Source organism: Microplitis mediator, chromosome 8, assembly GCF_029852145.1.
Source record: "Microplitis mediator isolate UGA2020A chromosome 8, iyMicMedi2.1, whole genome shotgun sequence".
NCBI classification, from domain to species: domain Eukaryota; kingdom Metazoa; phylum Arthropoda; class Insecta; order Hymenoptera; family Braconidae; genus Microplitis; species Microplitis mediator.
In genome coordinates, this window is record NC_079976.1 from 23,346,193 (window position 1) to 23,360,776 (window position 14,584).

Here is a 14,584-nt window from a genome sequence, read left to right on the forward strand (position 1 = left end):
CGCCAGTATTTTAGCCTGTTTTACCACACGTTCAACACAACTGGTAAAGAGAAGTGATTTTTCAGGTTAATTTTTATTTTAACTATATTATTTACAAATTAATTGTTATTAAATAATAATTAATACTATTTATATAAAATAATGTTGTTTTATAACTTTGTGAGTATTAGAATATATTAGAGTATTAGAGTATTAGAATATTATTATATAAAATAGAAATATAATGATATAAACTTTAGTACAAACAAGTTCTGAAAAAATTATTATTCATAGAATAATACAATATTTATATATATATATATATTTGAAAATGTTAATTTTTCGAATTTGATAATAAATAATCTGGTTCCATGAAAAAACTGCGAATTTGTATTACAATTTTTCTTTGATAATTATTAAATACTGTATAATAGTCGTGGCTGAACGTTTGGCAACAGCGCGTTCAATTTAACACGGCGGCGCGACGCTAACCACGTGGGTAAATTCGGCTGGCAAAAGAACGTGGGTAACGAAGGGTTAATGACAACACAATCGAGAATTTGAAAGGTTATTTTATTAGCTACAACAAGAATTTAACTGAATTATATTATAATGTATAAGGCATAAGTTATTAGGAGTTAAAACTGTAAATAGTAGTTTATCTATCGAGTGTGATCGTCTTAGACTCGATTGTACTAGATAAATACATTAGTTTTAGTGACAGATATTTGAAATCTACTACATTTAGTGCCTATAAATGGCAGGTTATTAATCCGCGTTTATTTATTTGGTAAGATTATTTTGAGTATTTGTTGAAAATTAGGGAGAAGTCGGTAAGTGGACGAATTAAAATGATTATAAATTTTGTCACAAGATGGCTCGGTAAGTTACTTCGATATTTTTTGGTCGTTTGCTATCGCACATGTAACCAAAAAATATGTTTTGATCCGATGATGACGTCACTATTAGGACGATTAGGTATTTTTTTTAAGCTGTATCTTATCTAATATTTTTAGCTGCCGGTTATAGGCGCTAAATGTCGTACATTTCAAGTGTCTGTAACAAAAAGGTGTTTTTTCTATATTTTAAAAATTTTTCAATGCTATTAGATGATTAGAAGAAATAGTTGAAATGTTGAGTTTGAGATAGAAAATTAGAAATAATAAAGCCTGCTTCAAGTTATATTCGATAAAAACAAAATTTCCACGAAAATCATAATGGAAAATCCGGAAACCATCTTAACTCTGCAGGCCAGTTCAAAAACTCCCTGTTGCTCTCGAGCTGGAAGGCCGGGTTAAATAAAAATGCTGTGTATCAAATTGTAATTTATTATTGTTAGAATAATTTCGTAGTAATTAATAGTTCCATGAAATCATAATCGTCCATTTTTCTTTAGGATCCTTATTTCGTCCCGTCCTCCCCAAATTTCCCATCAATTATTTTTGAATTATTACAAAAAATCCTTTCAAAGATTTTTTCCATAGAAATCTTCCAAGGTATGCTAATTTTTCGGTAACAACAATAGTCCAATTCGGTTATTTCATCCATACGGTATCGATTTACTTCCGTGCACGGACATAATGACCCGTTTATTTTATATAGCGGTTAGAATAATAGGTTATCATAATATACTGTTCAAATACTCAACGTATTAATGTAACAACAACCAAAGGTATTGAATTATTCATATGAATAATCCCGGAGTTTTGTACAAATTATGTGTTACACAATTTTTTGTCTACCTTGAACTAGTGCTCAAAGAAATTTCTCATTATTAATCTCAGTGTTTGTTCCTTCATGTGACAACATGGTCATTATAAACGATTGTACAGAATCTGACATATATCTGCTTCGTCTAGTAACAGCAACATTCAAAAGTTTGGGCTTAGCGCCGGTTTCGTTATCAGTCCATCCAGTTATCAAAAATAACAAGAAACAAATCAGTGTAGAGTTTTCATCCTCCATTACAGCAGTGTTTGTAAATCTTATAAGCCATTTGATATTGCTGCCCATTGAAAGTTATTATTTATATTTAAGACTTTCCGAAGGTGTGCTTCAACATTGGACGCTTATTGGATATTATTTTGACATTCTTTTTCGATTCAGTGTTATGCTACTTCGAATTATATTAATATTGATATTTAGCTTGAAACGAAGAAAAATAGTTTCTACTTTGAATGAATTGCTACGCTTTGAAAGTGAACTTGTGGAAAAATTAGGCAACTTGAATCGAATATTCAGTGGAAAACTGAATCAAATAAGTATTTTCGTAGGGTATTCATTGATACCCATTGCTATAGTTTCTATTTTCTGTCGGGATGGAATAAAAATTAAATCGTTTGTAATGACAGTAGCTGATACATTGGCCAAATTTATCGTACGAAGTTTAATGATTCAATACTCTATTATATTGATATTTCTTCAAAAAAAATATCACAGCTTGAATGAATCACTTTTACTACTTACCGATCAAAGTGATAAACTTTACTATCCATTCGTTTCTGTACTGAATCCATCCAAAGAAGTTACCACGGAATATTTGATCATTATACGTCAGAAATATTTTTATTTGAATGAAATTACTAGTAGCGTTACTCAATTTTATTCCATGCCTCTAATTTTTTCGATGGGCTATTATTATCTTGGGGTTGTATATTCTGGATATTTGTTTATGTCAGAGATAAATGATTTGATAAATGGAAACCCGAATTTCGCAAGTTGCGCCATTTTTGGTTTTTGGGCTCTACTGTGCACTTATCCAGCTATTGCTCTAACCAATTCTGTAACATCAGTTATTTCGGAGGTAAATAGTTGTAGTAATAATATATTCATAAAAATTAGCAGCATTGCAGTTTTAAATTTCAGATTCTACACGGAGGAAAAAAACAGGTAATTTTCCTATGCTGCATAGTAATATTCCCTATGTTGAAATAGTAAGTTTTCCTATGTGGACATAGGAAAATAAACCATGTAACATGAAAAAATTTACTATATAGCATAGGAAAATTCATTGGGTTAACATAGGAATAATTTCTTTGTGACATATAGGAATCACTCTTGTATATGTTAACATAATAAATTTTTCTATGTGCATATAAGAAATTCTACTATGTTAACATAGGAATAATTTCTATGTTTGACATAAGAAAAATTCTTATGCTACAGAGGAAAAATTACTGTGGTAGCATAGGAATAATTCCTATGCTGACATTGGAATGTTTCCTATGTTGACACAGTAACTTTTACTATATTCACATAGGAACTTTTTCTATGTATTATGAGAAAAGTTTCTATATAACATAGTAAAAGTTACTGTGTAAACATAGGGAATTTTCCTATGTTTACATCGGAAAAATCTTCATGTCCGCATAGTAATAGTTACTATGCCAACATAGGAAAAATTACCGTTGTTTCCCCGTGTACAATTTAGCAGTTGATTAAGCAAATTTGGGACTAATAATGTTGCTCGGCTTCAGAATTGCCGAAAATCATAAAAAACGTAATAATTTGATTTTTTTGTTGCACCATCGCAGATCAATCGAACGGGTAGTATTATTTACAAATTAGAAGCCGTATACTCTACTCATACAGGAATAAAATATGAGGTACGTTTTGATAATTTTTTAATGCGAAATGGTGTATAACTTATGTCCGAAAAATACTCAGGTAGCTGGCTAAAGTCACATTTACAGAGTTTTATATTACAATACAATTCTTTTTGATTGGTCAAAAGTGCAATTTAATATATGTTAAATCATTGCTTTTTATATTAAATCTCGCGCGCTTAGTGAAATGGGCAAATGTATATCTCCACTCAATGATTCAAGCCATTAGCGAATGGACTATTTCTTTTTTTTAAAACGTCACTTTGAATTTAGCTAGCTTATTAGCGCACGCAAGTGTAGATCACTGCAACTTTAGCTGAACTTTGTAACCTTACATACGTCTATTAATTGATAATGACAATACTCTAAAGTTGACAAGTCTTTTTTATTGATTCAAGTTTTGTTCAACGAATAATCTTCAACAAAGTATCAAATTCAATAAAGTAAAAATCTTTTTAAATAATAATAAAATAAACTATCATTATAACTCTGACTGTATGATGCTGACTTAAGATTTTAAACGGCGTTTTTCTTCGTGCATTTATCACATAAACTATTGTATACATCTAATGACATTGAGTACCACTTGCTTCACTCCCCTTCGCAAAAATATACGGAAAGAAATTTTCTTTAAAAATTACCGTTAAATTCACTGTAATCGTTGGACGAATGGCACGACCTAATCAGTTGTCGGTAAGTAAGATAATTTTTAACTTTTTTTCAACAAACTTTACCGTAGTCTACTGTAAATTTTTTTTTATAACTGCTGCCTTTAAAGTTCAATATTCGAGCGTCGTGTGGCGCGAGTAAAATAGGTCTTTCTCTCGATAACTCGACGAAACTATAGAACGATGTCGAAAAATCAGCTGTTGGACTTTTCAGCATGATTTTACTGTGCTGAAAAGTAATTGCCTATAGGAAATGTATACAAATTACCAAGCAACCGTCGTTCACTAGAGTTAGAAAAAGATAGTGATACTTTTTTCTCCATATACTCCTACTGTCACATTTATCCTGAAATTCGCACATGCGCAGATAGAAAGACGACAATTGGAAACCTGCATAGTGATCATATGTTTCTTATTCTTATTGAATATCATAACTTGTGTGTTTGTATTGTGAAAATAATATTATTATCATATTATTAATCGTTCATTAAAAATTTTCACATTATTAAAAACAGTCACAGATTTTAATTACTAAAATTATTAAACTAATTGATAGAATTCAATTGAAAAATAAAACATGAATACATTGTTATTATTTACACTTGTACAATTGTTTATATTTAGAAGGTAATTTTTTATTCTTTAAATGATTGAATTCCTCTCGATTAAACTTTAAAGGCAGTCGTTATAAAAAATATTGTTCGATACAAAGGATTAAAAAGAGGGATACGGTATGCATGTATTGTCAACACTCGTCTAGGGATATGTTACATTCACAACGAGAACTCGTACCTACATCTCTCTCGCACTCGCTTCGCTCGTGCGAGAAAGATGTATGTACTCGTTCTCGTTGAGAATGCGGCATAACCCAAGACTTGTGTCGCCAATCCAAGCATGCCGCAAACCCTCTTTTTAATCCTACGTATCGAAAATAGCTATTTCTTTTTCGGTTAATTTTATAAAGTCTAACCTCAAAATAAATAAATTTTTCCGTAATTTTTAATTTGAAAATGGTAATAAATAAAAGCGCCGCATTATGTTCCACGATTACAGTGAATTTAACGGTAATTTTTAACGAAACTTTCTCTCCGTGTACTAATGAATACTATTGACAAACACTAGTGAAAAACTAATGGTTCGGTATTTTGGTGAACCAATGCTTTACCCTGATTAAAAAAAATGATTTAAAATGATTTCACACGATAATGTCCATAAGAGACAGGATTAGAAATGATTTGAAGGATTAAGAAGTATTTAAAATGATTAAAAAACAAATCATTTTAAATACTTTTTAATCATTTTTTTTAATCAGGGTAGTATAATCAGTGCGTTTAGTAATCTTAGTTAGTGTTCTCAGGATTTGTAATGTCATAAAGTTATTGCACTTACTCCATAGCGTCGATGGTGTGAACCGATAAAAAAACATTAGATCCGTTTATCAGTTTTTTTCCGTAAGAGTCGTGCCGCTAAACCCACAATCGAGTATAGTTCCGACTCCACAAGCTGTACAAGATACTATTATTGATATATTAAATCTTACTTTGTAGCTTGAACAATTTTCTATGGAACTTCTGCACAAGAACATATCTTTCACAGCTCATGAAATGATACCTCTTGATAACACTTTATTAACATCAGTAAGCATATTAAATTTTTAAACCTAAGTTCAGAAATGTAAATCCAGATTTTATAAATTTTGTCTATGTTTTAGGTTTTTGGCTCTGTTGTAACTTATATTATCATTCTTCTACAATCCAGTTATAATACAAGAAAATCATATTAATAGATTGTAACAAAGTGGATGTTGTTTTTGTCCTTGGCGTTCGGAACGTGGTTTTGAATTATTAAAAGTATTAATAATTATTCAGGGCTGTCGATTCAACTCATATAAATTGAAGGAGGGAAAAATTCGGGTTCCAGCTTTGAGCGTGACGGCTGTATAACTGGCACTTTTGAACAATTGTTATAACTTATGATCAACGATTAATTTATTTCGTCGAATATTTGTGATGGTGAACAATTGATACGCTATTGGTGTATAGAACAATCGGCAAGCTAAATTGCCGGCGACAGTGTGATCAACGTGAGATAGTTTATTTGTCATGAATTATTGAGTTTTTGTCTTGAATAAGTGATGTGATTTATTGTGCATTATTGGTAACTGAAATAAGTTGTATAATTTAGTATAACATTAAAACGTTGCTAATTGCTAAGTTAAACGTGATCTCGAAAATTGTCGACTCATTTTATTGTATTTTTTTTCGACAAATCTTGAAAATTAGAGATTACATTATTCTCTTTCGCTGCTACACTCATCGTGTTACTGTACTCTGACGTAATGTGGCAAGGAATTTTTTGAGACTAATAGTTGCATGCGTATGTAGAAGAACATCGTCTGCCGGTACTAAGACATTGATGTAAGCAGATTATCTTTAGATCAATTTCGTTATTTGTTTAATATACGATCCTTGCTTTTTATATATTGATTTTTTATTCTTGGTCATGATTTTAATTCCCTGATTTGTTCCTGGTTCGCTAACCTGAGGCATAATCTTTTATTGTTGAGCACTCGGCGCGATACCGAATTGGTCTGGGTTCGATTCCCAGTTCGGGCTATCTATATTTTTCTCAATTTATCTATAAATTGTCTTATTGAGAGGTTTGCATGTTTTGGTTTCCACTATATTTAAATGGTGGTTTAAATAAAACAAAAAAAAAAAAAAAATTATTTAACTTATTGCATCTTCAATTTAGAATTGAGAAAAGCAGGAGCAATCGATGATTTCGAGTTGGATTCGAACCCACGGTCTCAAAGACCGATACCTTTACGGTACATAAGAGTACCCTACCTGGTACCTTATGACCTTGATGAAACCACCATTTTTATATAGTGGAAACCTAAACATGCAAACCTCTCAATAAGACAATTTATAGATAAATTGAGAAAAATATAGATAGCCCGAACTGGGAATCGAACCCAGACCAATTCGGTATTGCGCCGAGTGCTCTACCAGTTGAGCTATCCGGCCCTATACTATATTCCGTTCAATTTGATCTATAACTTATTGAGCCACACCGTCCTTCGTACGGTAATACACCATTTTTATATAGTGGAAACCTAAACATGCAAACCTCTCAATATTATAATAAAGTACCAGAAAATATCACCGAAGTTCATCTTAGAAAAATGGGTCGCAATGAGTATTTTGTGGATTACACCGACCATAATCTTTTATTATTGTTTCAAACAGCAGGAAATAATAAAAATAATCAGAAAACTTCTGGAATTAGAGTATACGTTAATCGACCAGTTTAATCAATCAGTGTCTCAAAAACAAAAAACAAACATATATGAAATTATTTTATGTAGTACGCAAATATTACTGATGATTGTTTATGGGATACTTTTTATTGTTCAAACCAAAGACTTTGGAATATTAATAATCATATCTTCAGGGTTCATCATCAACAATCTTATACTCCAATATACATTGCTCATTAATTATATAAGCAAACGACTCACTTATACAAATGAGCTACTTCTGTCATTGGCAACTTTCAATAAAGGGGATAATAATTATCGCTTGATATTCGTCTCAAATTCATCGCATGATGAAATGATCCTAAAAAGTTTGATTTTAATCCAGGAATTACAGCGATCACTGTACGATGTAATGAAAAAGTCATTGAAATTTTACTCGTGGCCAATTTTATTCGCAGTTATGTTATTTTGTGTAAGATTGATACTGTATTTGGCATAAAATAAGCACATGGTTTTCAAGGGTTTAGCCTGTGATTGACTCGGTCTATCGTGATGTAGCAGACATATTTGCTTGCCAATCGTAATTGGATAATAGACTTTAGGAGGTGTGGAGGTGTGGATTCAAAGTTCTCCAGTGTTTTATGTAGGGGGCGTATATAACACTGATTGACAGGCATTTGTGTACTTGTAGCGCTAATAATCCAAGTCCTTGAGATATTTCGTGTATTTGTCTAATAAGGACAATGCAGCCAGATCGTGGACGAAAAGTTCCCCTTCTTTCACACCATTTTAGCATCACTCACAGCTTAAACGGTGCTTGGGAAGGGGAACTTCTCGTCCACGATCTGGCTGCACTGAATAAGGATCCTCTATTGGCATCCCAGTGTCTGAAGTCAAGCTTGTCTAACATGTGTGCCTCATGTATATTGTTCAGCATATCTTGGAATTGCCATACCCAGTTGTGACGACTGGAGTTGAAGGTCACCCTGATTGAGTGAAGACGGACTTTTGGGAGCCTTGATTCGCCCATCTCCAGTATCCTTATTACCCAGTCAAGTGTTGATTCAAATACATTGAATTCTATGTGTTGTATATTATGTTCAGTTCTAAGCGCGTAGTTTGGGGTGAAAGGCGGCAACGAAAACAATTTTTTGTAAAAGATCATGTGTGCTGATTCTAAGCGTGCCGTTTTATTGGGCATCAGACACCAAAGATGTGCCAAATACAGGAGCATACTTCTAGTCGAGCTGTTGTATACTTGCACCTCACCAGCCCAAGAATTCGCTTTAAGTTTGCTCAGGATAGTTAGAACTGTGCCAGATGCGGTTTTACCCTGACTGCTTGCATAAGTGGTAGCTGCGTTTCCTTGAAAGGAGGAATTGAAAGTGACAAAAATAGTCCAATTCGGTTCTTTCATTCATACGATATCGATTTATTTCCGTGCTCGAACATAATGACCCGTTTGTTTTATATAGCAATTAGAATAATAGATTATCATAATTTACTGTTCAAATACTCATCGTCTTAATGTAACAACAACCAAAGGTAATGAATTATTTATATGAATACTCCCGGAGTGTTGTACAAATTATGTGTTACACAATTTTTTGTCTACCTTGAACTAGTGCTCAAAGAAATTTCTCATTATTAATCTCAGTGTTTGTTCCTTCGTGTAACAACATGGTCATTATAAACGATTGTACAGAATCTGACTTATATCTGCTTCGTCTAGTAACAGCAACATTCAAAGTTTTGGGCTTAGCACCAGTTTCGTTATCAGTCCACCCAGTTATCAAAAACAACAAGAAACAAATCAGTGTAGAGTTTTCATCCTCCATTACAGCAGTATTTGTAAATCTTATAAGCCATTTGATATTGCTGCCCATTGAAAGTTATTATTTACATTTAAGATATATCGGTGGTGTGCCTCAACAGTGGACGTTTATTGCATATTATTTTGAAATTATTTTTCGATCCAGTGTTATACTAATTCGAATTATATTAATATTGATATTTAGCTTGAAACGAAGAAAAATAGTTTCTACTTTGAATGAATTGCTACGCTTTGAAAGTGAACTTGTGGAAAAATTGGGCAACTTGAATCGAATATTCAGTGGAAAACTGAATCAAATAAGTGTTTTCGTAGGGTATTTATTGATACCCATTGCGTTAATTTCTATCTTCTGTCGGAATGGAATAGAAATTAATATGTTCGTAATGACAGTAGCTGATACATCGGCCAAATTTATCTCACGAAGTTTAATGATTCAATACTCTATTATATTGATATTTCTTCAAAAAAAATATCACAGCTTGAATGAATCACTTTTACTACTTACGAATCAAAGTGATAAACTTTACTATCCATTCATTTCTGTATTGAATCCATCCAAAGAAGTTACCACGGAATATTTGATCATTATACGTCAGAAATATTTTTATTTAAATGAAATTACTAGTGGCATTACTCAATTTTATTGCATGCCTCTAATTTTTTCGATGGGCTTTCATTATTTCGAGGTTGTATATTCTGGATATTCGTTTATGTCAGAAATCAGTGAATTGATTAATGGAAACCCGAATTTCGCAACTTGCTCCATTTTTGGTTTTTGGGTTCTACTGTGTATTTATCCAGCTATCGCACTAACCAATTCTGTAACATCAGTTATATCAGAGGTAAATAGGTGAAATAATAATATATTAATGAAAATTAGCAGCATTGCAGTTTTAAATTTCAGATTTTACAATCTAACAGTTGGTTAAGAAAATTTGAGACTAATAATGCTGCTTCATAATTGCCGGAAATCATAAAAAATGTAATAATTTGAATTTTTTGTTGCACCATCGTAGATCAATCGAACGGGTAGTATTATTTACAAATTAGCATCCGTATATTCTACTCGTACAGGAACAAAATATGAGGTACGTTTTGATAATTTCTTAATGGAAAATGGTATATAACTCATCCCTCGCGGTTTTGGAAATACCGAAATAATACCGGAATTATACGGTATAAATACTGCATAAATATGGTATTCTTCAAGTTATTTTGGCCAGTTTTTTTGCCGCATTACTACCAAAAATTTACGAAAAAAATTCAGGATATTTACGGTAATAAAACAGAAAAAATACGGTATTTTAACAGCATTAAAACCGTAATTATACAGCATATTTTCGGCATTTTTGCAGCATTAAACCGATCTACCCGGAACAAAAGTTATATATAATTATATAAAATTTTATTTAATTATATATAACATTATAAAGTTATATGTACAATAACTGTCATGAAAAAAAAAAAAAAAAAAAACTCGCCAACTCGTGGGCTCGATCCCGAGTCCTAATGATTTAAAACCTGATCTGTTAACCATTATGCCAAATCGCTCATTCGAAAATATATACTAATTGTATTTATATCTATACAAACAAACTTAAGAAAATTGAAAACCTCAATTTTCCCGGATTCTTATTGCACGCCTCGGAAGCGAAGCGGAGAGGTTGTGCTTTATAACCGACCTGTCAAGGTCACACGATTTCCACTCATTAAAGTGCATATATTTTTTTTCTATTACTCTTACACATTATGAAAAACACATCAATATAAAGCTGAAACACTAATAAATAATCCTGATACTTTTTTTAATTTGTCTAATATGTATTAATATAAAAAAAAGTTCATTAAAAAAAATTTATCGTGGACGTCCATTAGTCTGTGGTTCAAAAAAACGGCGTGGTACGGATATCTCGAGAACGACTTGACGAAACTACTTAATTTTTTTTTCAAAATTTTCAGAAATAAGCAAAGAAGGTTCCTTTCGAAAATCACTACTGTAGGCCTTTTCGTTTTTTTAAAAATAAATCATTACGGTTAAAACCGGCAATCTTACATGTAAACAAACACACACTGCCGCCATTTTTCATTAGGAATGTTCTCCTTATTTATTTTTTTTTTTACTTTTATTACCGTATATTTACCATGGAAATTTCTATGGGAAAAGAGCGGGATATTCAATTTTATTCGAAATTTAACTTTTAAAAAAAAAAACATAACATGAGCGTTCGAGGCGTGCACTTTTGGATTTTCCAAATTTTTTCACTTACATTCTTTTGTTTCAATAAGAAATGTGTGAACTAATAGAATAAAATATAAAATTTTACAATTTGCACATTTTCGATTATTTTAACCGCAGAAGCAAATATAAAGTAAAACCAAATTTTTTACAATTTTTCATTATATCAGGATAAATCTGGCAAAATCGCAGGATATCTACGGTATAATTACCAAAAAAATACGATTTTATTATTATAAAATTATCGCATTATTGCGGTATTTATATAGCATTTTTTCGGTAAAAGTTCAGCATTTTTATAGTTTTCTTACGGCATTTTTTTGCTAAAAGTTCAGCATTTTTATCGTAATTTTACTATAGTAATCTGGTAACTCTACAGTATAAGTACAGGAAAAAAACTGGCCAATATAACCATATTATTACCAAATTATTACGGTAAATTTACGGCATGTGTATTAATGCCGAAAATTTACGGCATTTTTACGGCATTCGCAAAACCGCGAGGGATGTCCGAAGAATACGCAGGTAGCTGGCTTGAGTAACATTCACAAAGTTCTATATTAAAATACAATACTTTCTGATTGGTCAAAAGTGTAATTTAAATTATGTTAAATTATTGCTTTTTACTTTAAATCCTGCGCATTTAGTGAAATGGGCGAAAGTATATCCCCACTCAATGAATCAAGCCATTAGCGAATCCACTACTTCCTTCTTTTATGACGTCAATTTGAATTTAGCTAGCTTATTAGCGCACGCAGGTGTAGATCACTGCAACTTTAGCTGAACTTTGTAACCTTACATACGTCTATTAATTGATAATGACAATACTCCAAAGTTGACAAGTCTTTTTTATTGATTCAAGTTTTGTTCAATGAATAATATTCAACAAAGTATCCAATTCCATGAAGTATAAATCTTTTTAAATAATAATAAAATAAACTATCATTTGACTCTGACTGCATGATGCTGACTTGAGATTCTAAACGGCGTTTTTCTTTGTGCATTCATCACATAAACTATTGTATACATCTAATGACATTGAGTACCACTCGCTTCACTCTCCTTACGAAAAAATACTTATGAATACTATTGACAAACACTAGTGAAAAACTAATGGTTCAGTATTTTGGTGCAACAATGTTCTAGTGTAATTAGTGCGTTTAGTGTTCTTAGTTAGTGCTCTCAGGATTTTTAATGTCATAAGGTTATTGCACTTACTCCATAGTGTCGATGGTGTGAACCGATAAAAAAACATTGGATCCAATATTATATATTTACTATTATTACACTGTAAACAATTCGCGGAGTGAATGCGGATTAAATCCGGAGTGAATGCTGAGTGAATGAATTTGTAATTATTCACTCCCCTCGGAGTGAAATTCACTCCACAGGGGAGTTTTCGCGGAGTAGATAATTTTTCATTAATTTAATCCCTCCGGAGTGAAATTCACTCCGGAGCGGAGTTTTGAAAATATTATTAATAAAATATAACTCCACTCAATAAAATCGAAGTAAAAATTCGCGTATTACATTATTGATCAGCTGATATGCACAAGCATACGCACATACATATTTAGGCTCACACGCGCAGTAGCACACACACGCACGCACACATTTGCACACAAGCACACAATCGAACACACACACGCACACATTTGTACACACACGCACAAATTTGGACACACGCACAAATTTGCACACACGCACAAATTTGCACACACGCACAAATTTGCACACCCGCACAAATTTGCACACATACACACACACACACACACACACACACACACACACACACACACACATTGTTTAGCAGTTTAATATAAATTAGTATAAATTTATTTAAGCATTAAAACTCCGGACCGGAGTGAATTGGGAGTGAAATAAAATCCGCGTCACTCCGAGATCACTCCGGATTTTTTACAGTGTATTTGTACTGAGTAACAAATATTTATGAATTTTTTTATCGATGAAAAATTATTCGTCATTAGTGAGTTCGAACCTGGTGCCTTCTGCATATCAGTTGAAGCTTGTACCACTCCGCTAACACCATTGACTCAATAGCTAGGATTACTTTGAAAGTCTATATACATATTTATTATAGAAATCTCAATAATTGTTATAATAAAAACTTATTAACACTAATGAATTTTCGATAGTGTTCATCAGTTTTTTTTCGTAAGAGTCGTGCCGCTAAACCCACAATCGAGTATAGTTCCGACTCCACAAGCTGTACAAGATACTATTATTGATATATTAAATCTTACTTTGTAGCTTGAACAATTTTCTATGGAACTTCTGCACAAAAACATATCTTTCACAGCATATGAAATGATACCTCTTGATAACACTTTATTAACATCAGTAAGCATATTAAATTTTGATACGTAACTTCAGAAATATACATTCCCATTTTATAAATTTTGTCTATGTTTTAGGTTTTTAGCTCTGTTGTAACTTATATTATCATTCTTCTACAATCCAGTTATAATACAAGAAAATAATATTATTAGATTGTAGCAAAGTGGATTTTGTTTTTGTCCTTGGCGTTCGAAATGTGGTTTTGAATTATTGAAAGTATTAATAATTATTCAGGGCTGTCAATTCAACTCATAAATTGAAGGAGGGAAAAATTCGGGTTCCAGTTTTGAGCGTGACGGCTGTATAACTGGCACTTTTTAACAATTGCTATTGCTTATGATCAACGATTAATTTATTTCGTCGATTATTTGTCACGGTGAACAATTAATACGTTATTGGTGTATAGAACAATCGGCAAGCTAAATTGCCGACGACAGTGTGATCAACGTGAGATTGTTTATTTGTCATGAATTATTGAGTTTTTGTCTTGAATAAGTGATGTGATTTATTGTGCATTATTAGTAACTGAAATAAATTGTATAATTTAGTATAACATTAAAACGTTGCTAATTGCTAAGTTAAACGTGATCTCGAAAATTATCGACTCATTTCATTGTATTTTTTTCGACAAATCCTGGAAAT

General features: G+C 32.0%; 1 protein-coding gene across 1 annotated transcript; it reads left to right on the forward strand.

Annotated features, from left to right (window-relative positions):
• The first annotated feature begins 2,300 nt into the window (after positions 1–2,300).
• Positions 2,301–6,379, forward strand: LOC130673031 (putative gustatory receptor 28b). The gene is made up of 4 exons (XM_057477887.1): positions 2,301–2,782; positions 3,513–3,584; positions 5,800–5,889; positions 5,964–6,379. The coding sequence occupies exons 1-4, from the start codon at positions 2,324–2,326 to the stop codon at positions 6,033–6,035; spliced, it is 693 nt and encodes a 230-aa protein (XP_057333870.1). The 5' UTR covers positions 2,301–2,323; the 3' UTR covers positions 6,036–6,379.
• The last annotated feature ends 8,205 nt before the right edge of the window (positions 6,380–14,584 follow it).

Excerpts from the sequence above, each read along its gene's own strand:
- LOC130673031 (XM_057477887.1), top strand. The coding sequence starts at position 2,324 with ATGACAGTAGCTGATACATTGGCCAAATTTATCGTACGAAGTTTAATG. Across the intron at positions 2,783-3,512 it reads TAACATCAGTTATTTCGGAG|ATCAATCGAACGGGTAGTAT; the intron begins GTAAATAGTTGT and ends GCACCATCGCAG. Across the intron at positions 3,585-5,799 it reads ATACAGGAATAAAATATGAG|CTTGAACAATTTTCTATGGA; the intron begins GTACGTTTTGAT and ends CTTACTTTGTAG.